The sequence below is a fragment of the Cyrtonyx montezumae genome, unplaced genomic scaffold, assembly GCF_038088225.1.
Source record: "Cyrtonyx montezumae isolate F1298 unplaced genomic scaffold, pur_monq_1.0 scaffold_11, whole genome shotgun sequence".
NCBI lineage: Eukaryota > Metazoa > Chordata > Aves > Galliformes > Odontophoridae > Cyrtonyx > Cyrtonyx montezumae.
In genome coordinates, this window is record NW_027071837.1 from 2,011,099 (window position 1) to 2,038,641 (window position 27,543).

The 27,543-nt window shown below is 53.3% G+C and overlaps 2 protein-coding genes across 2 annotated transcripts in view; both read right to left on the minus strand.

Moving 5' to 3' along the window:
• The window catches only part of GCNA (germ cell nuclear acidic peptidase), a 62,976-nt gene that overhangs the window by 2,861 nt on the left and 32,572 nt on the right, over positions 1–27,543 (minus strand). The gene's annotated exons all lie outside the window — the stretch shown is intronic.
• Positions 8,407–27,251, minus strand: F8 (coagulation factor VIII). The gene is made up of 26 exons (XM_065729318.1): positions 26,935–27,251; positions 24,513–24,637; positions 24,259–24,381; positions 23,580–23,792; positions 22,555–22,626; positions 22,098–22,187; positions 20,589–20,810; positions 20,111–20,345; positions 19,168–19,342; positions 18,462–18,555; positions 17,820–18,031; positions 17,350–17,500; positions 17,038–17,247; positions 13,806–16,101; positions 13,519–13,684; positions 13,216–13,410; positions 12,644–12,872; positions 12,368–12,550; positions 12,076–12,192; positions 11,158–11,229; positions 10,821–10,906; positions 10,538–10,693; positions 10,080–10,224; positions 9,423–9,571; positions 8,989–9,165; positions 8,407–8,793 (listed from the first exon to the last, which is right to left on the minus strand). The coding sequence occupies exons 1-26, from the start codon at positions 27,105–27,107 to the stop codon at positions 8,638–8,640; spliced, it is 6,222 nt and encodes a 2,073-aa protein (XP_065585390.1). The 5' UTR covers positions 27,108–27,251; the 3' UTR covers positions 8,407–8,637.

Here is a 27,543-nt window from a genome sequence, read left to right on the forward strand (position 1 = left end):
GGCATTGTCCGAGCGGCGGATAACCCGGCAGCCGTTCTCATGCTGCCCCCCTTGGCCTGGCTTGCTGCCTTCCCCCCGCAGCTGCTCCGACCGCGGGAAGTTATGACGCGCTAACAAAGCACCAGATGCTGCCGCCGCCATCCTGGCTGTGCTGCTGCGCTGTCCCGCTCTCCCTGAGCTCTCCCTGTAACCTGGAATTAAACCGCTGCCCAAACCGAGGGCCTTCGGAGCCTTATGTTAAGAGCTCAACTGTTAGTTTCTGGCACGTGCTAAGGGCAGCAGGACGTGAACCTTTATCTCTGGATGCAGTCAGTCCGCATGTGGTGCTCCGTGGTGGGTTGTTAGGGCAGTGTGGTCAGGTTGAGGTCGGACTTGATGATCTTGGACTTTTCCAACCGGAGCAATTCTGTGAGTCTAAACCAGGTGCTCTCATTAAGCTAAAGCCTTCACCTAAGCAGATGGGCCACAATCCTGTACACTTCCAGTTAACAGATGCCACTACCTCTTGGCTCCTGCCTTTCAGACCCCAGCACACCACTAATGTGCATCAGTGAATTTTGGAACCCATCGTGAGCCAATAGGAAGAGGAGTTGAAACCTAATGCATCAACAACACTGAGGGCTGGCTCCACGTAGATGTGGCCTGACCCCAAAGAAACCCAGCACTGAGGTGCCTCAGGCTTTGTCAATTGGGACTGCAGTCCTGAGAGGCCCAGCAACAGCACAGTGCAATATGGGATGTTAATGTGCCTGCTGAAGGATGTGTCCCTGTGCTGGATGCCTTAAGGCTTCAGTGGAGGGATGAAGGCCCTGAGAGTAGCCCAGTGTGATGTATTGGGCTGATGCAGATGCTGTGTGGTGTGTCCCAGCGCTGGGATGTGCCAGGCTTCACCAGTGGGACTGAGGATCTGAGAGGTCCAGCGGCAGCAGGGTGCAACACAGGCGCTGAGGGATGCACGGACAGCTGGTGGAGAGGCTGAACTTTATTTGAGGGTGGGAAATTCTGACTGGGAGAATCTTCTTTAAAATCACCTGAAAGGAGGAGGAAAATGGTTCTGCCCCTGACCCTTTCACACTGCTTTGGGGTTCCTGGGGTTTTGGAGGTTCCTTTCAGCTGGGCTCCATCAAGGAGCCAGAATGTTTTTCAATGTAGCCATGCTGCTTCTCTCAGAGCTCCCCAGGTCACCTCAGTCCAGTTTTACCCTAAAAAAAAAACACAAGAAGGTGGCTGTTCCAAGGAGCACCTCCTCCCTGCTGCCTTGTGCAGGGACAGTGGGCATTGCAGAGCTGTGACCCAGCAAACACAGCTCCCTGAGAACAAAGCACCAGGGGGTGTGCAATGTGCACACGTACGTGATGCAGCAGAGGAAGAGCAGGAACAGCACAGTGATGGGGAAGATGTACAGGACGACGATGGGGAAGTTCTCGGAGAAGTGAGACCACACGTCACCCAGGTATTCTGTCAGCCAGGACCGACGGACACCTGGGAAGAGATGTGTCCTTGTGAGGAAGAGAGCAGAGGAACACTAGTAATACCAGTGTGTTTTTCCTGGATTTGAGAGTATTTTGAAGCAGGTTCAGGGCTTTCTTCCCCCATGCTGCTGTGTACTTACGCAGAAGCACCTGGTTGGAGCCTTCCCCCTCCTGTGTATGAGGAGGGACCTTCAATGAGTCGTCCAAGTAACTCCCCTGGTGGCCTGCCAGCATCATCCTCTGTGACACCCCGGTCAGCTGGAAGGTGTTTTTCAGCTTGGGGGAATCCGGGCAGAATAAGGCAGTCAGCACAGCGATCAGGAACAACAAAGCTCGCAGGACCATGGCCTCAAGCAGCTGAGCAGTGACTTTCAGTTGGGCCTGGTCTTTGTCTGCAGGGCTCCCTGGGGAGAAGGTCTGTAAAATCAAAGCACTAAGAGAAAAGAATGAACTAGGTTGAGCACCTAGGGAGTTGCCCTGGTGGCATGCAGCACCCCCACAGATCTGCCCAGGAGGTTGAAGGGCTCTACTGGGATTGCCCTACCCCCAGCCCTGACTGGCTGGCCAGGAGGCATCTGCAGAGCACCTGGGACAAGGCAGAGCACTTTGCACTGCTTCTCTGCACAGAAACATCTGTGGGTCAGGGAAAGCTACAGTGCAGCTGAGAGCTGCGTCATGCCAGGAGGAAATGGCATCTGGTCTCCATTCCCCAGAAGATAAATGTCAAGAGACACTTCCAGTAATGGATGCCAGAGCTTGGCAGGCTCTTACACAGCTCCCTGCAGCCCCATCCCGGCACTCTCACTGTGTGCTGGGCAGCTGGAGAGCATCCTGAGGGCTGCCTGGCAAAAGCTGCTTGGTTGCCCACAGAGGCTTCAGCTGTTGTTTGCTCTTTGAAAAGTGATCCAGAGAGGGCCCTGGTGTGGGCAGCATTTCTTCTGATCTAATCCTACGTCACTGGACTCTATGCCACAGCAGAGCAGCTTGTTTCCAGAGGTGGGAGGCTGATACTGATGGGGTCAGTGACCATTTTCCCACTGCACAGAACAGCCGGTCCTGCTGCTATAGGACTGCATCTGAGCCTGTTTCTGGGAGGGCTTGTGGCCCACCTGATGGGTATTTAAGCCTCAGCTGGTCAGGTCCAGTGTGGCCTGCTGAGGTAGCCATGGGCAGAAGAGCTCTGCCTTGACAAGGGCCCGAGGTGGCAGGTTCTGCCCTGCTGTGCTGAAGGGAAGACCTTTCACCGGGTCCCCTGGTGGGGATGCTCCCTGTTGAGAAGCTTATGGTCCCAGCTCCTCCCTCCAGGCTGGCTCACACCAGGCAGCGTATGCTGCCATACGTGCCTAATTACTGTCAGAATGCAATTAAGCCAAAGGGTAATTGCATCTCCTGTCTAGGGCTGTAATGTAATCATTGCCAGGGCCGTAGTAAAGGCTCCTTGTACAGCAATGCATGAGGCGGATGTGTGGGGTTTTCAGCACCATCAAAACGTCACTTTCTGATCTGCACTGGGTGGGGGTTTGGGGACAGCCTGGCCTTCTCCCTCTCTCATACTCACAGCGCAGGGGGAGGATGGGCACAGCCTCTGGCACACCGGTGGCGACGCTGCTGCCGTTGCTAGGAGGTAGCCGCCCCCAAAATGGACCCCACCTATCCCACAATGCTCTGGGCCTTTCCGAAGCAGTACCATTCTAGAACATTCACACCACCAGACGTGTTGGACTCCCCCATAATGGAGCCATTGTGACAATTGCTGGGGTGGGACACGTCCTCCAGCAGTACTAAGGAGGGGGAGAACTATCCACGGGGCTGTGGAGCATGGGAAGGGGGCTGCAGCCCACTAAACCCTATGGAGAGTAGTGCTGCTGCTGCTGTGGCATCCAGCATCTGCCCCGTGGTGCTGTGAGGAGCTGGGTCCTGCTGAGGCTCAGGCAGGCTTTGTCCTCGTGATCAACTGCTTTGAAATCGGCACAGCCGGAGCTGCAGCGGCTGATTGAGGTACAGGGCGGGTTTTCGGGAGGTTCCTGTCTCTCGGGAACCGAGTGAGGGCGGCCAGACCTAGGCTGTTCTCGCCAGAGGTGAACGAGGCCTGGGCGTTGCCGGGGTTTCAGCGCCCTCACCCGCAGCCCTCAGCTGAATAGGGCTCCGGGAGGGCAGCGAAGTGTCACTACCCACTGTTTGTTTGTGGGGTTTTTTTATATATATATATTAAATTATTATTATTATTTATTTATTTTTAAGTTATTACAATTCATATCTCTATATATCATCATTATAAACTATTATTTATTTACTTACTTACTTTCAATTTTTCATTTATTTGTTTTTATTCTTTTTTTGCGCCATGGTCTCTACTAGACCAGAGGGCTTGCCTTAAAAAGGCTGTGGCGACCCAGACAGAAGGTCTGCCTTCTCTGGTTGCAAGGAGTGCCAGAGCCTGCTGCTGCTGGATGAGGGTGCTAAGCAGTTCTCCTGTGCGAGGTGTGAGCAGGTGGAAGATCTGCTTAGCATGGTGGTTGAACTGAAAGAGGAGGTTGAGAGACTGAGGGCCATCAGGGACTGTGGAGGTTGACTGGTGGAGTAGCTCCCTAGAGCGCCAGAGAGAAAGGCACTGGGGAGATCCCCCGCACTCGGTGGTGGACTATGACCTGTCCCTGTAGGGCAGAAGGAGGATATCTGAGGGATAGGGAGGGCTGGCAGAGAGTCCCTGCTCGGTACCGTGGGCAATCTCCCCCTCTGCCTCCCCAGTGTCCCCAGATCCCCCTAAGCAATAGATTTGCAGCATTGGATGTTGAAGAGGTGATAAGGGGTGAAGTGCAGGAAGATTCCCCCAGGAGGTCACCAATGGTAAGGCAATCAACTCCGTGCATTGAGACTGCTGCTGCCAAGAAAGAAAGGAAGGTGATCATAGTGGGTGGCTCCCTTCTAAAGGGAACTGAGGGCCCCATTTGCAGACCAGACCCAAACCGCAGGGAAGTGTGTTGTCTCCCTGGGGCCCGGATCAGGGACATTGCTAGAAGACTCCCGGATTTGATACGCCCCACCGACTACTACCTATTACTCGTAGTTCAGGCAGACTGCAATGAAATATCTCAGAGAAGTCTGTGAACTATGAAAAGAGATTTCAGGGGATTAGGGCGATGAGTTCAAGGGGTGGGAGCACAAGTGGTGTTTGCTTCCATACCTTCTGGGGTGGTGAAGGACACAGAATGGGCTAGGAAAACACAGGTGATGAATAATTGGCTGAGAGGTTGGTGTAGAGACAGACACTTTGGGTTTTTTGACCACGGGGCAGTTTACTCGGCTCCTGGCCTGTTATCTGTTGATGGGATGCACATATCTCCAAGGGGGAAACGAATCCTAGCACAGGAGCTAGCTGGACTCATTGAGAGAGCTTTAAACTAGCTGTGACGGGGGAAGGGGATAAAACAGGGCTCACCAGTAAAGAGCCTAAGGAGGCTGTGCTGGAGAAAGGGGTGAGGCAGATATCTCAGCTGAAGTGCATCTATACCAATGCACGCAGCATGGGCAATAAACAAGAAGAGCTTGAAGCCATTGTGAGGCAGGCTAACTATGACCTTGTGGCTATTACACAAACATGGTGGGACCTCTCCCATGACTGGAATACTGGGATTGATGGCTACAAGCTCTTCAGAAGGGATAGACAGGGAAGAAAGGGTGGTGGCATAGCTCTCTATATCAAAGAGTGTTTTGATGTTGAAGAGCTTGAGGTTGGAAATGATAGAGTCCCTATGGATAAGGATCAGGGGGATAGTCTTTAGGAGTGGCATCGTGGTGGGGGTCTGTTATAGACCACCTAGTCAGGATGAAGAAATAGATGAGGTGTTCTATAAACAACTCGTAGATGTTGCACGATGGCCAGCACTCGTTCTCATGGGGGACTTCGACTTCCCTGACATATGCTGGAAATATAATACTGCGCAGAGGAAGCAGTCCATGAGATTTCTCGAATGTGTGGATGTTGCTTCCTGACACAGCTGGTGCAAGAGCCTACCAGGGGAGATGCCTTGCTAGACCTACTTTTCACTAACAGGGAAGGACTAGTAGGAGATGTGAAGGTTGGAGATTGTCTTGGCCACTGTGACCATGAAATGGTGGAGTTTGCTATTCTGGGTGACGTCAAGAGGGTGACTAGCAAAACTGCTGCCTTGGACTTCCAGAGGGCAGACTTTGACCTGTTCAGGACACTTGTTGCAAGGGTCCCTTGGGACTTGCTCCTGAGGGGTAAAGGGGTCCAGGAAGCCTGGATGCTCCTCAAGATGGAAATCTTAAAGGCACGGGAGCAGGCTGTCCTGGAGTCCTGTAAGTTGAGCCGGAGGAGAAAAAGACCAGTGTGGATGAACTGGGAACTTTTGTTGAGACTCCGAGAGAAAAAGAGAGTCTATGTCCTCTGGAAGATGGGACAGGCTACTTGGGGTGACTACAGAGAAATGGCCAAGATTTGCAGGCAGAAAGTTAGAAATGCTAAAGCCCAGCTTGAACTTAGACTGGCTATTGCTGTAAAGGAGAACTGGAAACCCTTTTACAAATATATTAACAGTAAGAGAAAAACTAATGAAAATTTCTCTCCTTTACTCGACGAGGTAGGGAATGTAACCACAGATGATAAGGAAAAGGCTGAGGTTCTCAATGCCTTCTTCACATCTGTCTTTAATAGACGGAGCAGTTGTCCACAGGGTACTTGCCCTGACCTGGAAGTCCGGGACGGGGCGCATAATGCATCCCCTGTGATCCAAGCAGAGACGGTCAGAGATCTGCTCCTCCATCTGAACTGACACAAGTCCATGGGGCCAGATGGGATCCACCCAAGGGTGCTGAGGGAGCTAGCAGAGGTGATTGCCGAGCTACTTTCTGCCATCTATCAGCATTCCTGGTTATCTGCAGAGGTCCCACAAGATTGGAGGCTTGCCGATGTGACTCCCATCTACAGGAAAGGCCGTAAGGAAGACCCGGGGAACTACAGGCCTGTCAGCCTGACCTCGGTATCAGGGAAAGTTATGGAGCAGATGATCTTGAGGGAAATCACACGACACGTGCATAGCAACCAGGGGATCAGACCCAGCCAGCACGGGTTCACCAAGGGCAGGTCGTGCTTGTCCAACCTCGTCTCCTTCTATGACTGGGTGACCAGACAGGTAGATGAGGGAAAGGCTGTTGATGTAATCTACCTGGACTTCAGCAAGGCCTTTGACACGGTCTCCCACAGTATTCTCCTGAGGAAACTGGCAGCCCGTGGTGTGGACAGGTTCACTCTTCTCTGGGTGGAGAACTGGCTGGAGGGCCGTGCCCAGAGGGTAGTGGTTAATGGAGTTAAGTCCAGCTGGCATCCTGTTACAAGTGGTGTCCCCCAAGGGTCAGTTTTGGGGCCCATCTTGTTTAATATCTTTATTGATGACCTAGATGAGGGAATTGAGTGTACCCTCAGTAAGTTTGCAGATGACACCAAGTTGGGAGGATGTGTCAAACTGCCTGAGGGTAGGGAGGCCCTTCAGAGGGATCTGGATAGGCTGAACAGCTGGGCTGAGCAAAATGGGATGAGGTTCAATAAGACCAAGTGCTGGGTCCTGCACTTTGGCCACAATAACCCCATGCAATGCTATAGGCTTGAGGCAGAATGGCTTGAAGAATGTAGAGAGGAAAAGGACCTGGGGGTGTTGGTTGATGCTCGGCTCAACATGAGCCGGCAGTGTGCCCAGGTGGCCAAGAAGGCCAACAGCATCCTGGCCTGTATTAGAAATAGTGTAGCCAGCAGGAGCAGGGAGGTGATCATCCCCCTGTACTCAGCTCTGGTACGGCCGCACCTCGAGTACTGTGTTCAGTTTTGGGCCCCTCACTACAAGAAGGACATTGAGGCCCTGGAGCGTGTTCAGAGAAGGGCAACAAAACTGGTGAGGGGCCTGGAGCACAAGTCTTATGAGGAGCAGCTGAGGGAGCTGGGATTGTTTAGTCTGGAGAAGAGGAGGCTCAGAGGAGACCTTATTGCACTCTGCCACTTCCTGAAGGGGGGCTGTGGTGAGGAGGGGGTGGGCCTCTTCTCCCTGATAAATAATGACAGGATGAGAGGGAATGGCCACAAGTTGCGCCGGGGAAGATTTAGATTAGACCTGAGGAAGCATTTCTTTTCTGAAAGAGTGGTCAGGCACTGGGATGGCCTGCCTAGGGAGGTGGGTGAGGCACCATCCCTAGCACTGTTCAAGAAGCGTTTAGATGAGGTGCTAAGGGATTGGATTTAGTAGTTGGGTAGGGATAGTGATAGGAGGATGGTTGGACTAGATGATCTTGTAGGTCCTTTCCAACCTTATGAACCTATGTGGGCATCTCCTCTTGAAATAGAGCTGCAAAGGGGACAAGAAGCAGGCAAAAGCCCTTCTGGGTACTCCAGGAATGAATTCAGTGCTGGGGACAAAGCAGTGCTGTCACCTTCACTGCTTATAAGTGTGGAAAGAGGGGTGCGAGATCATCTGTCCAGCTGGCACCACCTGGCCAGGACTTTCCTGTGTTCTGGGCATCCTTGCCCTGGGCAATGTCCCACCAAAGCCACCAATGCATGAACAGAGATCTTCCAGTCAGCTGCAGCCAGCCCCGAAAAGCCCCAGGGTGGCATCTAGCCATGTCAGCAAGCATAGGAAGGAGATTAAGGGGACTGAAGGCCAAAGCCCAGTGCTGAGTTGGGTTGTGCAAGCACTGCCTCCAGGTGAGGCATCCGGATCCCCACTGGTTGCGAAACACACACTAGGGAGAGGAGCAGGGCCTCTGCTCACAGCCCTTATCTTTGCCACCGCCTCCTCCAGGGCTGTGCTTGTGGAAAACAAAGCTGAGGATCACTGGGGCTCATTATTTAATTACCAACTGCTGGTAATGCTGACTTAGCCCCTGGGGACTCCAAGGTTTGAGAAGAGGAGAAAATGCAGAGTTACTGGAAAATTACTGTTTAATTCTTCAGCATTACGTCTCACTATATGGCATGGGGTAGATGAGGAGCAGGAAGAGAGTGATGACAAACAGTCCACCCTGTCAGCAGAATCCATTAACACAGCACTGGGAGCAGAGAAACCTCTGCTGATGCCACCAGCACCTCCTGGACACACGGGGCCAGCTCCATCCCCAGTGAGAGTTCAGTGGGTCCACGGGCCTGCACTGCCCATCAGTACTCCTGCTGGGTGTCACAGCCGAGGAACTCTGTCCGCAGGGCGATGTGGTTGTGCCAGTGCCGGGGGTGTATCCTCACATAGCGGGCAAAGAGCGGCGGCTCCAGGCTGTTCAGCACTGTGGTGGTGTAGTCTTGGTTTGCCCTGAAAATCTGGAAAGGAGAGAGGAGTCTGTGGGGTGCTGGCTACATTGCTGAGCTCTGGCACAGAGAGCCCGTGGCTTAGAGACACAACAGACACAGACAGGAACCTCTTGGGAACAATTTAGAGTTGAAAACAAAGCATAGCTTGTTTAGCTGCTGTTGCAGGACTACTGTGGGCATGTTTGCTGCCCCAGTTCTGCTTACCTTCTCCTTGCCATCATGCAGGACTGGGCTCCAGTGCACACCATCCTGGCTGCTGGAGACAGCAAACTCCTTCACATACATGTGAGTGAAGATAGCCTTGGCACCTTGGGTTATGATTGCAGTCACCTTCTTGGTTGCTTCAAAGTCCACCTGCAACCACTCGTTGGGGCTGTTGCTCTGAGGAAAGACACATTGCTTTTACCCTTCAGTGTCACCACCAGCAACGAGAAAAAACTAGCAGCTGAAGACAAGCTGGCCCTGCATGCCACCCCAGGCTTCACCCACCCCATCAGGGTTAGAGCTGCTGGGGGCAACCTGCCTGCATCTAGTACATGCGGCTGAACTCAGGGTGCCCTGGCCCAGGAGAGAAGTGAAAACCCAGCCTGCTTGTTTCACGTTCCAGCTGCCTGCCTGGGGTCTTCTTGCTGGGCTACCTTTGGTCTCCACGCATTGGTCCTTCCCTCCAGGTTCAGGCGGGCCTTGGAGGGTGACCAGCTGGAGAAGACGTTGGTGCTGTAGGAGGATGCAGAGATGCGCTCATCGGGGATCCCTTTGCTCTCCATTCCTAGGGGCATGGAGCAGCCTGGAAGAGAGAAGCAGCTTGTCAGAGGGGACAACAGACACCTATTGTGGACATGCCTCCTGGCTGCACAATTCTCCCTCTGCCCTCTGCAGGCTTTCCTGCTCACAACATCTCCTGTGCTTTGCAGCAGCATTACTGCACTGCTCAGTGCCTCGTGGCTCTGGCTGGGGAGTGACAAATGTCACCTGCCGCTTCTCCCACCTTCTTTTCTCCCTGGAGATCTTATCTAGGAGGAATCTGGAGAATGTGTCTATCTGCCAGGACAAACCTGTCTCGAGGGGAAGGGCAGGAATACCTGGAAACACACTGCACACACATGAACTGATGTGCATGTGCATCTGCCTGGTGTGGGGCGCCAGCACAGAGCTGCTGCCTGTAACGGTCTGCCTTGCTCTGTACAAAGCTAAAGAAAGAATCCCAGAGCATCTGCAGGCCAGAGCAGCCTGGTCTCAGTGAGACAAAAGCAGAGGAAAAGCCTACAGCACTCCTCTGTCCAGGTGGGACTTACTGTTCAGGTCGCAGCCGACGAGCTCCATGCGCAGCGTGGTGCGGATGCTGTAGTGAGTGGGGTTGATGCGGATGTAGCGGGCTATGATCGGAGGGTTGAAGTGATTTTCTTTCACTGTGGTTGCATCCACATTTGCAAAGAACATCTGCAGGGAAGGGGGTTAAAAGGGGGCTGTTGTGTTGGTGGAAAGAGCTAGACAGGGCAGGGATTAGCACGGACAAGATCATTACAGTCTGGCACTTCCGTATCTTAGTATCTTATCAGCATCCTTATAAGAGAACAACAGCTCAGGGAATTCTTTTGAGGTGTGACTCAGACGAGAGAAATGTGAATGGGGTGAATCAGAGCAAACCACTGAGAAACGGAGGGGGAGAAACTCAGGGTTTGTGCAAATGAACTTCTGTATATTCATCAAAAATATATTTTTAAAAATCAGTCCTGGTACTGATCCTCCTCACCATCTGCGTGCTGGTGGCGTTGCCCTTGTATTTCTTCCACCTTTGCCCATCAAGGCTGTAGAAGACGACAAACTGAGAGACGTAGAGACTGGAGAGCCTTTGTCGAGCCCCTTGGGTCTTTATGCCATGTATGATCTTGAGGTGTAAAAGGTCCACCTGGGAATGAAATGCAGGGTTTGATCTGTGATGGCCGCATGTGTGGGTCCTTCTGCAGGGTGCACCGGCTGGTGTTGTGCCCTGGCACTGTCCCCAGCAGCACCCATGGGCACAGGACCCCTCTCACCTGGATCCAAGGGTTGCCTTCTCCAGTGCTCCACGCGTTGATGGAGCCAGAGTTGTGCAGCCTGGCCAGCTTAGGGGCCCACGACCCTGCAAGGAAAGTACACAAGGATGAGGAGCAGGATGTGGTGAGCTGCCCACCTGCAGGATCGATCCCCTGAGGGGTCAGCAGCCTTGAGCAGTGTGATGTGGTCATAGTGCAATGGGGAGGCACCTCCAGGTCCCAGGTGGGACCCTGATGTGGGTATGGATGGTGGGGACTTGCTCAAGTTCAGCTTTGACCACGCTTGTGCTGTGCGTGCTGAACCAGACCCAGCCTCAACAACCACCCCCAAACTCACCTTCCTGCCCCGATGCAGTGATCTGGGAGTCTGCAATGTGGCCTGAGGCCAGCCCCAGCGGGTTCTGGCAATCTGCAGGCAAACAAGGAGAAAAATGGGGATGGTTGATTGATAGAGGCCACAGCAAAGGTCCCACCATCAGTCTCTGGCCACGCTAGTGCTGCTCTTTCATCCTACCCATGGCCTCCTGTCCCTGTGTCTCTATCTCCCTGAAATGCTGACACCTGGGCCTCACTCCTGGGCCTTTTTGTTGCTAGGCAGCATCTTTTAAAAACAAATATCACGTTGCTAAATTGAAACCTGCCTGACACTCCTGTCTCCCTTCTGCTCTGCTGAGCACAGGGCTGTTTGCCTCTTATAATAACTCTTATTATTAGCTGCTTGTCACATCTTGGTATCACTGCTGCATGGCAATGATTCTGGGGAAAAACATGCATTTTGAAATCTTAAGCAGATTTTTAAGTTATGGAAATGTTTGCTGACATTTACTGCTCCTTTAGGAAGAGGAGAGGGGCTGTCACAGTGTGATAAAGCATCAGCCCCGCTAACCACTTCCCCCTGCATTATTTACAGAGAGGGAGAAACGTGTTGTTCCGAGGGAAGCAGAGCCAGAGGTTTCCTGTGCACTTGGCAGTTGCTCTCAGGGATGTTTCCATCAGAACGACCTGCCATCAGGCAGCATTACCCTCTGTGCCTCAGTTTACCTCTTGGCACATACTCTGGGGGAAAATATTTGTGGCCAAATAAAGCTGGTCTCCAGCCTTCACCCCAAATGCACCTCTGCCAGGGGTGTGTAATGGTTGACAAGGGCTGAAGTCAAAACATGAATTGGGTGAGAACCCAGGGGATGCTGCTTGGACAATCCATGGGGACAGGGAGCTCAAAGCGTGCTGCTCTGGGTACAAAGGGGTCACTCACCCTGGTTGTACACGAGGAAGAGGGCACTCATCCCAGCCTGCAGGTGCTCCCCCACTTTGCACTCCACCCTCCAGATCCCAGCATGTGAGGGCTGCATCTCCACTGTCCCAAAGACACCTGGCCAGAGCAGAGCAGAGGGGATTAGCCAGCCACAGCACAATGCAGTGGTGCAAACACAGAGCCTGACACTTTCAGACCCATTCACCATCCCTCCTGTCCCCCAACACATCCTAAGAGGTGCAGACATGAAGCCGTGCAGGCAGGATGTGCATGGTGTCATGCTGCATCTCACCAGGATAAAGGTTGTAGACTCCCATGCGATACTCCTGGCTCGTCCTGACGCTGAACATCTGCCCATGAAAGTGGACGGAATGGATATCCTCAGTGCTGCCCATGTTCAGGAGGTGCCAGCGAACCCGCTGCTGCTGAGCCATCACCAGTCCGGGCAGAGTGTCCCTCACGTAGCCATTGATGGCTGGGGAAGGCAATGGTCAGGAGTGGCTGGACTCCTTGAGCCTTCCCACCCCAAGGAGTTGTGGGATGGAAAGAGTAAGGGCCGGGTCCTCACCGTGAAAGGAATGGTTCCTCCTAAAGTCAGGGTTGTTCAGCTGGATGCGGCACGGTGGGCGGCAGTTCTTCCTCATGTTCTCTGGGAAGTACCAGCTCTTGGTCTCATCGAAGATGGTGAAGAGCAGGGAGAACTCCTGCACGGCCAGCTGCCGCCTGAAGGCAGAGCTCAGCACCCCGCGGCGGCAGATGATCAGTGGCCCAATAAGGCCCGAGTGCAAGTCCTTCTCCTGCAAGACAAGTTTGTGTTAGGGTGAGATGTGATGCTGATGACCACCCTGGGCAATCTGATCGGTGGCCATCTGTCCAACTTTGCTTCACTTGCACCCAGGGACAAAATTCAACTAGTTGGTGAGCTTATGGGGATCCAGAATGCAAATTCCTACAAGTTTCACAGAAAAGGCACAGGGAAGGGAAGGGAAGGGAAGGGAAGGGAAGGGAAGGGAAGGCATAAGTTCATCACAGCATTACTCAGCTGAGAATCTATGCAGCCAACAGCTGCTCTAAGCACATAGGAGAAGTCTTGACCCCACAGACAGAGCCCAGATATGCTGCCCACAGTTCCCCACCCACCAGGTCCACGTTGGAAAGGTAAGCCCAGGCCTTGCAGTCAAACTCCTGCGTGGTGGGTGCCATCTGGGGCAGCACCTTCCAGGAGTACTCCCGCAGCTCACCGGGCTGCACAGCTTCACCTCCCCGCAGCTCCTCATAGCCTTGCAGTGAGGAGTGGAAGGAGAAGGGCCGCGAGGCCAGGTTCTTGAACTTGACCTGCACCAGAAGGGAAACAAAAGCTCATTACCCCTTTTACAATCCGTTTACCCTAAAGGATCCAGAGCCGACCAAGGGGAGAGGTCAGGGTTTATAGGAAGAACTCACCATGATGGTATCTTCAACTTCTGCCCTGATGTATGGCCCGAGGATTCCCAAGTGTTCGTCCAGCTCTCCCCGCATCACTGGCTGAGTGAAGGAATCATCCAAGTACTCTCGGAAAATCACCTTGCGGTACTGTTGGAAGGGTTTCCTCCTGCCACTCATGGGGTCCCTGCAGAAGTGATGGCAGAGATAGTCACAGGCCTGAGCTCCTGGCTGTCCCAAGCTGCTGCATACATATGGAGCCATGCCATGCAGAGCTAGGGGAACAGATGAGAGGCCGCAACACTTACGTGGCTTTTAGGAAGTGCTGGGGTCTCTGGTTCCCATATGCCCACATCACCTCCATTGCTGCAATGAAGTATTGCCGTATCTGCCCCTGGAAGGAGCGTGGGTCATGCTCATTTTCCCCATAGATGTCAAAATCCTGCTCTGTTTCACTGTAGTCATCGTAATCCGTGACGTTAGATTCTGACATCAAGAAGCTAGAGAGGGTCTTGTTGTTCAGAGCCAGGCTCTCCTCATGTTCTGCTCTGCTGCTCCTGTTCCCCACCGTGCTGCCACTTTCCCCATCCTCCTCAGGCTCTCCCACTTTCCCAGTTTCTCCAGGGATATCTTCCCTGCCAAGCACCTGCGGTCCATCCAAACTGTCTTGCACATGTTTGTCTGGTGTCTCAACAGTGCTGTGGTTGAATGCAGGGCTGCTCAGAGGCAGGGAAGCGTTATCCTTCACAGTTACTTTTCTAGGGATTTCATCAGGGCTTTGCCCAGGGGTGCTATCAGACACAGCATCCTTTGTGATATTGGCTTCTAGATGCTGGGGACTGAACCAGGTCCTCTCCTGATCTGGCTGCTCCACAGCATTTGTCTCCTCCTCCATCTGGCTTCTCCCCTGTGCCTGCTTGCCCCACAGAGCCCCCCAGGCAGCCCCTCCACCTGTCTGCATCTCAGCCAGAGCTGGGCTCTGCAAGCCCACAGCATGCCCTGCTGCCTCTGGTGAGACTGGGTCCCAGTTTGAGGCCACATCTGTAGCACTGTTACCATCCTGCAGTGCTGAGCTGCTGCCTGCCATCGCTGCCTGGCTCTGCGGTGCTTCCTCTGTGGGAATTGAGCTGCTTCGCTCATCCTGCTCTTCTCTGCTCACCACAGAGGGGGACTCCCTGCTGCCAGAAGTGGGGCTGGGAAGACCTAGACCATGCTCCAAGCCTCTGCTCTGCAGAGACCTGGCTTGTCGGGGTCTCCAGTCAGGGACACCCATGCTTGGTGCATTTGGGGACTGCCTTGTGTCATTCACCATGAGGTTTGATTCATGAAGGACAAGGCTATCTGTCTCTGGCAACTCCTTAGCGGCTGTAGCATCCTGAAACACTGCCTCCAGGATTAACTCATCCCTTTCTTCTGTTGTTACGTATCTGGAAGGTTCAAGGTCATTGCTGTCTGCAAAGGTGGTTTCTAGAAGGCTTGTGCCTTGGGCAAGTCCTTTGGCTTCTTCCATGCTGCTGTTTGCAGGGAAGGAGTTCCTCATGTCTGTAAGATTTTTTTCTTGTACGGGTAGGTCTGAGAAAGAAACATCATTCCCTTCAAAAGATTCATTCAAACCTTGTGAAACCACTGGGTGAAATCTTTTATTCAGCCTGGCATTTAACTCATTGGAGGAGTGATTGCTTTCTGCACTGTGGCTCTGAGAAGTTCTGATGTCCTCTGTCCTGGCTGAGGGACCCGAAGAGCTGTCTGATGTGAAGGAGGAGTTAGGGTCAGTGCCTAACATTGGTCCTGTATTGCTTGTTGCATCAGCACCCTCTGAAGATGTGACCTGAAGTCTCGTACTGTGCTCCAGGTCATCCTGTTGAAATGAGCTCCTGGTGCCTTGAAGAGGGGCTTTGCCAGCAGCAAACACAGTTGAGTTCCACAGACCATTAGTGTGACCCACTGCTTTTTGAGTCTCTGTTTCCAGCATCTGTAATGTACCACCAGCCTGGACCACTGTTGCTTTTACTGGTTCCTGTACCTCTAAGACATTTGTCACCTTCTTTTCCAGTGTAGCATCTTCTGAAGCTGGCTTACCTTGGTGCAGACTTTCTGAACTCACAGTGCCATGGACCTCTCCACTGCTGTGTTCTCCAGATGGGAGTGCCCCAACACCTTGGTTCTGGCTGATGGTTTTTGACAGTTCTTCATCCGCCAGGAAGGACTCATAGGACACTAGGTCATAGTCTGTCTCTGGCAGAGGGGAGGTGGAAATATCATCCAAATGTGGGCTCCCTGGGAATGCTGATGTGCTGTTGGAAGAGCGTCCAGAATTGGTGCCCTCATGTGGGAGGGCCCCATGGCTGGGTTCTGTCAAGCACAATGCTGGTTTCCTTGTCTCATTTTTGGAAGAGGTGTCAGTGTTGGGCTCACTCACACATGGCCTTCGCCAGCTCTTTCTCTTAGAGAAGCCCCTGGGTTGGAACTCAAAGTCTTCCTCCACATAATTCTCATACTCTTCCTCATCAGGGTTTCCCTCAAGCTGACACTGAGTGACTGTGAACTTGGCATGCATCCCTCGGTCTCTGAAATCAGGATTCATGCACCCCAGTGTCCAAACACCTGTCTCAGGGGAAGATGAGCGCACCATCAGCCCCACAGTGGGGAATCAGAGAGATTATTAGAAAGAATCATGAAGCTAAGAAAAGACCACTACTATCATCTAGTCCAACCATCAGCCCATCCCTTGACAGTGTGACCCACATTTTCTGGCTGCCTCTAGCTCATGCAAGTGATTTCACAGTCCCCAGAGGATGTCCTGAGCCATCAGGACTGCAGATGACATCAGAAATGAGCAAGCACCATCAGCAGGGCAGGTGTTTCCTGCCACAAGGCCTGGTGAGAAGTGATGCACTGACAACCCACAGCACCTCCGGGATGATCACAGCAGAGCCATCACCGTAATCCACCCCCGAAGACACGATGGTGACTGCAGATACGCCTCTCCCCCAGACACAGTCGTCACATCTCTCCCACTCAAGGGAAAAACGATGAGAAGGCTGTGCCTTGCTCACCTCCCCACCAAGCAGTGTGCAGTAGCACAGCTCTGACGCTGGAGAGAGCTGTCATCTGCTGCTGGCCTTCCTCAGATCAGCAGCGTTTGGCTGTGACAGCTCTGCACAGCGCTTGTGAGCAGCGTGCAACTGCGTGGCAAAGCCTGCTTCCTCCACCAGTGAGGAAATGGTGAACGGTGCCACTTTGTAAATGCCAAAGGAAAAAAAAATGCCAAGCAGGGGGAAACTATCAAACCCCAAATCCTTCTTAGGACTTTTCTGCAGCCAGAGCATCTGTTCTCGCAAAGTGGTGTGGGTAAACGAGATGCCGTGAGCTGCACCAGGGGAAGTGATCACTGTCTTTAGCTTTGCTGCTCCAGCAGCTGTGCATCCCTCTGCTTTCAGGGCTGCCAAAACGTGGGTCCCAGCACCCAGCAGGGCCATGGCTGGACGTGCTCCCTCTGCTCTGCTGTGATGCTTTGTGGAATAGCCCACATTTACTCACCTGGCTTTTCCACACTCATGAAGACGGTTTCTCCAGAAAATGGGAAAAGGGTGAGCATGTCCTCAAAGACCGTGTTGTGCTTGAATGTGTTTCCAGAGAAGAAGACTGAGAGGAAATCTGTCTGGGCCCCAACGCTCAGCACGTACCAGTACACGACTTCGTGCAGACAGAGCTGCAGTTGCAGATTGTCAAAGACAAAGCCATTAATAGCTGGAAGAGAGCACAGGGTGAGAAGTTCAGGATCTGGGGCTACCAGGCTGCACCCATTCCCTGGGGCAGGGAGCAGCTGGGGTCTCCCTGCTTTGCACTCACTGTGCATCACGTTGGAGGCATAAAACTGGGGGTCCTGTGTATCCACGTGGGCTGCGTCGGTGCAGAACCGCCTGATGTTCTCCTCCAGGTACCAACTGCGGTTCTCATCGAAGACAGAAAACAGCACCAGCCTCATGGCATCTGCCATTATCTGAGAGCAGAGAGGGAAGGGGATGCTGCTGGTCCATCCAGATCAGCCCCAGAGTGTGGTCTGTCCAGATCAGCCTAGGTGCATGGGGAGCAGTTCACTGCTTTTCACTAAGGTAAAATCTGGGATTGGAGGGAAGGGAGGAGTGAGGAAGGCAGAGGGTTGGAAGTGATGGTAGAGTTGAAGACAACGGGACAGTCATATTTGGTTTTGCCCAAGTATTTCTCCCCCCACCATTATTTCAGCCAGTTAAAGTGACAAAGCACCCACCTTGCTAAGGGAATGGGATGCTCTCTCTGCCACACCTGGAAGGAGGACCCACCTGATTTCCCCTCTGGTCCATGGATTTCTTGAAGCAGATCAGGAGGGGCCCAATCAGGCCTGAGGCTGTGTCTTGCACCGGGTTGATGGAGCTGTAGTAGAAGCGGGTGAGGCAGCGAGGATCTGCCTGCGTTGGCCCATCTTCCATTGTGACACTCCACCTGTAGGTGAAGGACTGGCCAGGGGCAATGGGAATGTCCTTCACGTCCTTCTCTGTCAACACACAGATGAGGGCAAATCTCTTAGTTCTGGGCTGCTCCTCCAGATATCATCCCACTTAATAAAAGAGCACAGAAAGGTTTCCTGACAGCACAAGTCACATAGGAAACTTCTTGAACCCAGGACCAACCCAGAACATGGAGAGATGGAGGAGCTGTCTAGGTTGAGTGAGGATGGAGAGCCATGTGCCTGGCTTTGAAAGCCCTTGTGACTCTTGGAGACTGGAAAATTTGTCCAGTCTCTGGGCTGTCCAGGTGAGGTAGAAGACAAAAGCACTGAACTGGGTCTGGAGATCTCAAGCACTTGGATGGATGGATTAGTTGGGCAACTTGTCTTACCATGGGCTGCGATAGCAATCCTGGCACAGGAAAGTGGCACTAGCCATCTGATGTCCCACATTCCCATGGCCTGCCTACAGCTTTACCTTGTGAGGGCTTCATGGCATGGTACGGGTTTACGCTGGTGAGGCCATGAGGGTAGATGTTGTATGGTCGGCTGGCTAGATTCCTGAACACAATCTGAAACAAAGACAGCCAATGGGGATGTTGAGATCTGTCTGGATGCTGTGAGCCCAGTGTAGGGGGAAAGTCCTGGACCCTGGTGCTCTGGGATTGGTATCTGCCTGTGCCTAAAAGGAGCCCAGACATGTGCAGGACCACAGAGTGGGAAGCAGGATAGAAGGAATTATTGTTTCTCTACCAATCTGCTCTGCCCATCTTTCCAGGAGGTACCCAGTTGTTGCACATTTTGGGAGGGCAGAAAAATGTCAGGTTTATAAAAGGCAGGTTGCTATCTTTAGTCTAACTTTCCATGTGAGACAGAAGAGCTCTGTCAATCCAGGAAGCCCCAGAGGACCAAAACACAGCACACACAGCAGGCAACAGCCTCAAAACACTCCCTACTTCTCAGTGTGAAGCCCTTCATTTACTTCCCTAAATAGCTGTACTGGGGTTTCACCAAAGGTGTTCACCTCCGTGCCCACAAACACACAGGGAACTCTGAGGCAGAGAGTAGCAACGCAAAGCTCCTGAAAAGCTCCCAGTAGCAAATAAGAGCTGTTAGAAGGAGCAGCATCAGGCTTTCCAATTGCTTCCCTTTTCTATCTCTGCAAGGAGAGCAACTTCTCTTACCTTAAACTGATCTCCAACCTCACCCTTTAGGACAGGTCCCAGAATTCCCTGGCCTGGTTGGGACGACACCTTCCGCTTCTTGAAGGTTGCATCCTCGTACTCCACAAACATCACTTTCTTATACTTTGAACCAATCCGCTGCGGGCCAGCCTCCAGGAACAGGCTGGTGATGTTTCTGCAGGGAAGAAAGAGCAAATGGACACGTGCAGGATGCTGCCAGAACCACAGCAAGACCTCCACCTTCCAAGGACCAGCTCCCAGGGCCTGTCGGTGCATGGAGAGCGACATCCATCCCTGCAATCTCAACGTGCATGCTGGGGAATAACACTGCAGGTGATACAGGCAGTGCAGGAACCCCAAGACAGTCCAGAGGTGGACCAGCAAACTGCTGGACAGAGCCAACACAAAAAGGCAGAATGGAATCATATAATCATAGAATCATAAAGGCTGGAAAATACTACTAAAACACCAAGTCCAGCCCCAACCCACCCCACCATGCCCATAACCACGTCCCTCAGTGCCATATCTCCACATTTCTGGAACACCCCTCCACTCCCTGGGCAGCCTGTGCACTGTGCCAGTGCATCACCACTCTTTCTGAGAAGAAGTTTTTCCTAATATCCAACCTAAACCTTCCCTGGTGCAACTTAAGGCCATTACCTCTTGTCCTATCTTGTTCTACCTAGATATTCTCATCCCTACAGGACACCCCTGTGCCTTAGAGGAGTGTCCAGCATTTCTTCTATGGAAAAAGCCTCAGCTAGGCTGCACATGGGCCCACACTGCCCTGTAAGGAAGGAATTAGGGACTGTGGGGGCTGAGAGTGTGGCAGAATGTCCCTTAGATAGGTTGGGTAGAAAACAAACTTCTGGGGAGAAAGGGAAGAGCTGGCAGAGCTGCATCCCCAAGAAGCAGCCCCATGGCCACAGGAGCCCACTCTCACCTGTCCAGAGACACTGGCTTCTCAGGGGCATAGTCCCAGTCCACTTCCTCAGCTGCAATGTAGTGGGTCCACATCACAGGGTCCTTCTTGGCAGAAGAGCGCACCTGGATCACATGATAACCTTCCTCATATTCTTCAGGCTCATCCATGTACTCTGGTTCATCTGAGGGCTGCCCCATCTTCTGTTGGAGCTCATCTGGGCACTCTTCCACCTTCACAACAGCCTCCATGCCAGCTGGGTAGGAAGGGTCATGTTGACTTACCTGCATAGGTAAGTCCCCAAGCCCTGCTGGGAGATGGTCTCTCCACTGCTATCCCCATCAAATGTACCATCACATGGTCAAGCCATGCCATCCTGGTCGTGGACCAGGCTGCACATCAATAGAACAAGGCTGAACAGGAGTGGCCTTGGAGATACAGCACTGCAGAGAGCCCAGCCTGTGCCCTGAGCTCCTTTTCCCCTTAGCCCCAAGGTTACCTTGCTGATGGGATGGTATCTGGCAGAATATCCGAAATGAGCCAGCTGTTCCTGGCATGGTCTGGGCTGTGAGATATGTGGCGGGGGAGATCTCTAGGCTGCTGAGACGGTGGCCCCTCACCAGAAACGTGTGGCCTTCGAAGAAGATGGAGTGGACTTCTGGCCCAGTGCCCAAGGCAATCACATGCCAATGGACCTGCTTCTTGTGGCACAGCGTGAGACCTGCCAGCGGGAAGGACAGTACCCAGGAGTCATCTCTGTGTCTCTAACCCTAGCCCTAACCCCACACTCTTGTTGTCAAGGATGCTGACTCTGAGGAGCGTGGAACTGGGAAAGGGGAAGTATTTGTCTGATCATAGCACTGGTAATCCTGATGCTCCAACAGGACAGCTGGCACAGGGCTCCATCACTTCTTCAGCAGGAGTTGAAATACACCAGAAAGGGCAGAGAGAGGTCACTCTGGGGAAAATTCCTTCCTCAGGCTGATTCAAAGAGCTCAGCATACTTAGGAAATAGGAGAAAAATTGACTTGTGAAAGGATTCTCCTGGGGAGAAATCGGTGTTTGCCAAAGAGCTCTGTAATCTAATGGGGAAGGGAATAACGAGAACGAGTTCCTGGAAGCTGAAGTTAAACAAAGTCAATTAGAGTCAAGCACTTTGTTTTAGCGCTGAGCACCATAAGAGACTGGAATAGATCCCAACAGCCAGAGGAGAGACAGGGTGGAGGCTCTGTCGTGAGGCCACCAGCTCTCTGTTGTCACCTCTCCATCATGACCTGACCAGCAGGATACGGTCCCACAGCCAGGTGGGGGCTGCTATGCAAGTGAACACTTTCACGAGGGGAAGACCATGGGGTCTGCTCAGCCTGTGGAACCATGATGCCAGGGAATGCAGGGGAGTTTTGCTTTGGCCTTTTATTGGAGAAGGGCCAGATCCAGGTGGGAGGTTTCAGGGAGGGGTTCACCATGGAGTGATTGCTGATGGTAACATCTCTCCTGGTGATATTTCCCAGTTTGCCTTGGAGATTCTTCACTACAAGGCAGCTCTAGATCTTCTTGACTGTTTGTCTGGATTATCTTTTCAAACCTGGACTATTCTGTGATTCTATTATTTTTCCAGAAGAACAGCAGAAACTGCCATTTTCTACATTCATTGAGACTCCAGACAGCCTTTGCTTTCCCTTGATAGAAGCTTTCCAAGCCCTACTGAGGTTTTACCAGGGACAGGGCAGTGAGAGCTGGATCTTCCCCTCCCCCTACATGGGGGTAGCATCCCCCAGCATAGCTCATAGGACTATAAGAGATTAAACTCTTTGCTACTGGTACCTCTCCTGGACAAATACAAGGAGGGCAGCTGCATTTGGTAACACACACAGCAGGTCCTGCCTCACTCTAACTGGGCAAGATAAAGAAGATGTGATGTGATGTGATGTGATGTGATGGTGTGTCTGCTGTTTCAAGTATTTTCACCTTCCCCCTTCGCCCCTGTCCCCAGCACAGCAGTGCTCACCAGGCAGTGAGCTGTTGATGTAACCATTGATGGTGTGCAGCTCCGTCCTGTTGTGGGCTGAGGAGCTGGGCTCTGAGTACCAACTTTTCCCTGTGGAGAGAGGAGGGTGTAGTCAGCTTTTGCTTGAGAGTATTTCAAAGAAAGATGTAGCCTTCCCACCATGGTGAAACAGTCTGAAAGCCAAAATCCAGGGAGCTGTAGTGCTTGTTGGAAGTTCGCATCAGGCCTGGCCATGGCTTTGCATGAGTGTGACAGTGCTGTGTGTGTGCAGTGAGCACTGCACACAACAGTGCATTACTCCCTTCAGCCCATGTGAAGGGAACGAGTGGTGGCAGCAAGTTTGGGGTGTGGAGAAAGGAGATGTAGGAGCTGTACCTACATCGTGGCCAAAGCACACCCCACAGAGCAGGCTGAATGCAGGTGACACCAATGTGCTCAGCTCACTTTGCTTACTTACCTTCATCAAACACTGCAAAGAGCATCACAAGGTCTTGCTGCATGTTCTGCATCCCATCTCTCACCAGAGTTCCTGCAACAGGACATGGGATGGGTCTCTTTACAAGTCAGCAAGTACCATGCCCATCTCCCATGGGAAGTTGTTTTCTGCCCTCCAAGAACTGGGAAATCAAGACCAGGCAGTCCCCCAAACCCTGTGGCTGTGCAGTAGCTGCCCCTAGCAGGCTCTGAAAGGTCACTCTGCCTTGCCTTCCCCTCGCTGGCTCTCACAGCACTTAGTCACCTGGAAGAGCCCGTTTCATCCATCCCCTCCGTCATCCCCATTGTCTGCACTGCTCGTCTAGACACTGCTCCGTCACTGGAGGAATTGAGGAGTTGCTCGTGGCGAGTCATTGGGCTGCAGACAGCACATGGGAGCTGACTCGCACCCCACAGGTGCTCATTCCTCTCTGGTGACTATAGAGGGGTCTGGACAGCTACCTACGGGAGACTGCTCAGCCACGGAGAGCCAATCCCACGCCAAGATCATTTTTTGATTTCCTAAAGAGTGTTAACAGTCAAGATGTCATCTCTGTGTTCACCAAATGGAAAAGAGCAGGCACAGATAGTGTGACTGAGGCAGTGTCCCAGGTGTCCTGCTGATAAAACTTCTCTTTAGGTCTTCCAACTAAGTCCTGTTTGGCAAAGTGCCTCAGCTGACAACAGATTATTGTAGATTGCTGAAGCTCTGAAGGAAAGACAAACGTTTATACTTCCATAGGAATTCACCTTATGAATAACTGAGGTTCAGCTACAGGGCAAGATCTCATCTGTGATCTGAAATCTCACAAGGGAAAGAAGCAACCAGGTTCTCTCCAGCAAGGAAATCTGAGAGCGTTTGTCCATCTCATCAGTAAGGAACAACTTGGGGAAAGGGCCAACCCCCACAGTGCTGCTGCTCACCCCATCTCTGGAAGGGATCTTTGTTTTTTCTGCCTCTCAGTTCAGGACTGTACCTGGCCCATTCCCATCCCTCGCTGCTCTTACCAGGCCGACACACAAGCAGGGCTCCGATCAGACCGGAGTTGGTGTCCTTCACGCTGTTGACATTGGAGGAGTAGGAGTGTGTCAGACACTGAGAGTCACCATCCGTGGGGCCTTGGTTCTGCTGGATTTCCCAGATGTAGGTGTGCACCTTCCCTGGATCCACCCTGTCACCCTTCTTCTCTGGCTGGCTGGTCTCATCCTCATACCCTGCGCCTGCAGCCAGAGGAACACTCTAATTTCTCCGAAGCATCATCCCCAACACAGAGTGCCTACAGAAGTGCTTCTTCCCCACCCAAGCCCTCAGCTAGCCCGACTGCTGCAGGCCACGGCTGGTTTCAGGGCAGCAAGCAGAGCCATGCTTGTTGGGGGCAAGTACTTTCACCAGCCCCAGTGCTGGAGGATACATGATCCTACTGGTCCTGAGCATCCAAACTTTGGTTTAACCAACGTATTACCTCTCTGATCAATACAGTTTGCTTTGGACTGAGCGCGGTCTTGCTATTCCCAAGGCTAAGTCAACTCTATGCCAGCCTGTCCTCTTGGGGTAAGTGGGCACCAAGGTCATAGAATTATAGAACAGCTTGGGTTGGAAGGGTCCTCAAAGATCACCTAGTTCCATGCTGGAGGGGATGTGTCCCCTCCTGGGAGGCAGGCACAGTGTGGCTATCACCCAACTCACCCTCTGACGCCTTCCAGTAGGACACCCCAACAGCGTGGAGGTTGTAGGGGCGGGATGCCATGTTCTTAAAGGTGATGACCACCGTGTCGTAGACTTCTGTGTGGATGGTGGGACCCAGTAGACCTGGAGGAGGAAAAGGGTGGGGTCAAGCAGCAGGGCTGGCACAACCACCCGCAGCCCCTGAGGTCCTGTTCCTGGATGAGGAGCTGGTGGCTTTCACCAGCGTCCACCATGAGCCTGGCCACTGCTCTTACCCATCCACGCCGGCTTGGGCTTGGGCTGTGTGAAGGATGCATCGAGGTACTCCACAAACACTGCCTTCCTGTACTGTGGGAGGGCACTGAGCGTAGCGGGACGTGGTTCCGTGGGCCCTGACACACTGTGGGAGGAAGGAAAAACCAAGGCTGAGTGTACGGACCAGCTGCAACCATCCTCTTCCTCCCTTTCCTGCCTGGGATTGCTCTCTGTCCCATCCTCTCTGTTTGCTGACAACCACAGGTGTGTTTGGAAAGGACTTTTTCAGCTCATGCATGCCAACGTAGCAGTGATTAATGTCACGGCATTCATCACAGTGAAAGAAGACATGGTGGTTCATGGCACAGTGCCATTCGGGGCCGCTCTGCCCCACAGCCCCCCTTGCCCTGTACATCCCCAGCACCTGTACGTGTAGCACACATCACACATCACCTCAGCCTTCCTCCCCAGCTCCCCCTAAAAAAACCTGCATGGCAACATCCCCACATTCCTTTCTTTTCTGCCCAAAGTGGGCATTTCCAGCCAGACCCCGAGAAAACACTCCTTGGAACAGGAGGATGAAGGATGCTTGAGTGTGCTTCACACCCCACTTATCTCCACTGGCCACTTTCGATCTGTAAGCAGCTTAGCATATTCATTTTCCAGAAGGAGTCTGGCACGTTGATCGGGATAACAAAGCCGCTCCTCTCTCCAGGGATTTCAGAGACTGCTTATCAGCCCCAGCCCCAGCACCGAGCCCATTTCCAGTAAGCAGACAGACTGCCTCCAGCCCTGCTTTGTTTGGAGCACGGGCCAGGTGGTGTTCTCTTCCCCCTGAAGAAACAGTGAGGTCTGAGCCCGGGCAGCAGTTCCCTGACTGACTCTTCCTCGAGGGGAAGAGGAAGGAGACAGAGTGACTCAGAAATCGAGGACAGCGTGATGCACAGCCCATGCTGCTGTCTGGAGACCCTTCCTTGCCCACCCTGGGGCTGCATCCTCAATCTCTTCTCACAGAAAGCCCAGTGTGGAGCCCCCTCTGAGATCTGAGGCTCCAGGGCTCAGCACGGGGTCCCAGCCAGGGCGGCAGAGCCATTGCAGGGACCCAAGGGGCCGTTGTCAGCAGAGGGACGTGTGGCCTGACAGCTTTGGCAGCTCTCTGCACTCCAGTCCCTGCCGACTTCCTACCCCGGGGCGGCCGAGGAGCAGAGAGGTTCCTGGCTCAGCAGAGCGGCATTGTTAGCAGCACTATCTCTTGGAGCCAGGAGACAGCCAAAGGCAACACCCCGCTGGAGCACTCAGACAGGTCAGGGCTACGTGGCCACCAGCGCAGAGCCCGAGCTGGGACCCCCAGGGCCACTCTGCTTGCGCTTGGGAGGAAGAGGAGAACTGGGACTCATGGGGACGTGCAGGCAGCTCAGCCTGGAGGGTCACAGCGACAGCAGATGTCCTCCTGGAGGTTCACCCCCATGGGTGCTATGGAGTGCTGCTCCCACGAGGGAGGAGCAGTGGAGCAAGGCACATGGCTCACCTCCCCGTGCCCTTTCTCTGAAGTTTGGGTATTTTCCTGTGTCCGTCTCCATCTCTCATTGGTGGGGCAAGGTACATGCCTGGGAGTGGCTTGTGGCTGTACAGGGGTGTTGGTGGAGCAGCATGGGGCAGAGCCCCCCACCACACACAGCTTTGGCTTCCCATCAGCTCCAAGCACTCAGCCCATCAGTATCACACAAACAAATGGAGCAGGCACCAGCTCAAGCCCCTGCAGCACCTCCAGTGGGTACGTGTGGACCCACACTGGTGCAGCTCTCATCTCTGCTCCCCGTCCCAGGCTCAGGGAGCCCGTCCCCTGAGGGGACACACAGCTTTCTGTCTCCACATACCACCATCTCAATGCCCAAACAATGTGACAGCCACTTCTTCCCTCCGCAAAGCACTCAGGCAAAGCCACTATACTTTCCTCCCTCCTCTCGCTGCATACCAACATCTTTTAATGCCCAAACACTCGAAATTCTATTCATTCCCTAAAGGGAAAAGCCTCAGCCCCAGCAATGCAGTGTGGGCAGAGATAAAGAGCTCTAGCTGGGGACAGGCACAGCACAGAGCCTTCATGCTGTGAGCTACAGCATGGGAACACCCCTCCCCGGGCAGAGGGGATTGGGGTTCCAGCTCTGCTTCTGTCTCACCAAAGCAGCTGAGATACAGAGCAGAAGAGGGAGGAAATGCAGCTGGAACGGCAGCTCCCAGCACAGAACTGAAAGCATCACCAGCACAAGGCGTTAAAGCAAAGCAGGACAAGTCTATGTTCTCCCTGCAGCTCTTCCCATCCCGGCTGGGATTAAGGGATGGCATCTGGGGGTTTCCTGCTCTGCCCCATCTATACCCAGCCAGACCCAGCACCACGTAGGCCAGTAGCCCTATGCAGAATGGCAGCAGAAAGAGCTTTACCCCGTGGGTGCCTGCAGTGTGGAGAGCAGCTCGCTGTGCACGTAGTCCCAGGCGGTCTCCACGGCCCCAATGTAGTACCTCCTGACCTCGCCGATGCCCTCCCCGAGCAGGGAGAGGAGCACGAGGCAGTGCAGGGCTCCTATCGGCATCGTGGGGACTGGTGAAGTGCTCATCCAGCAGCTGGAATCTGCAGGGGAAGGTGATTCCGAGGCGGCACCCGCAGAGCTCCGTCAGCGCGCTGGAGCCGTTCCCAAAGGCATCAGGGGGAGAATCGCAGCGCGGGTTAACGGAGCGTGTGAGCACGGCCTCTCCCTCTCTTCCTCCAGGGTGGCAGTGACAGGAGGAGAGGAAAAAACAAAGGGAAAGGGAGGGCAAACACGACGCCGAGCTCAGCCGCAGGACTCAGCTGGCTCCACGTCCTGGCCCACGGCCGGCAGCGAGGTGAGGAAAGGGAGGGTTGCAGAGGAAGGGAGATTTAGGTGCGGTCTCTGCCTGCTCTCACCTTCCCTCTCACTGCATAGAGAGGAGAGCGAGTTTGGGGCCATGGGTCAGCGTGGGTCAGGCAGCTCAAGGGACTGGCAGCCACCAGGACCTGTGAGCTCCTGGTGC

Coding starts and splice junctions, on each gene's coding strand:
- F8 (XM_065729318.1), bottom strand. CDS start 27,107: ATGAGCACTTCACCAGTCCCCACGATGCCGATAGGAGCCCTGCACTGC. Junction 18,556..19,167: donor AGGTTGGAGATCAGTTTAAG/GTAAGAGAAGTT, acceptor TCTTTGTTTCAG/ATTGTGTTCAGGAATCTAGC. Junction 9,572..10,079: donor CGTCGGCTGCGACCTGAACA/GTAAGTCCCACC, acceptor TCTCTCTTCCAG/GCTGCTCCATGCCCCTAGGA.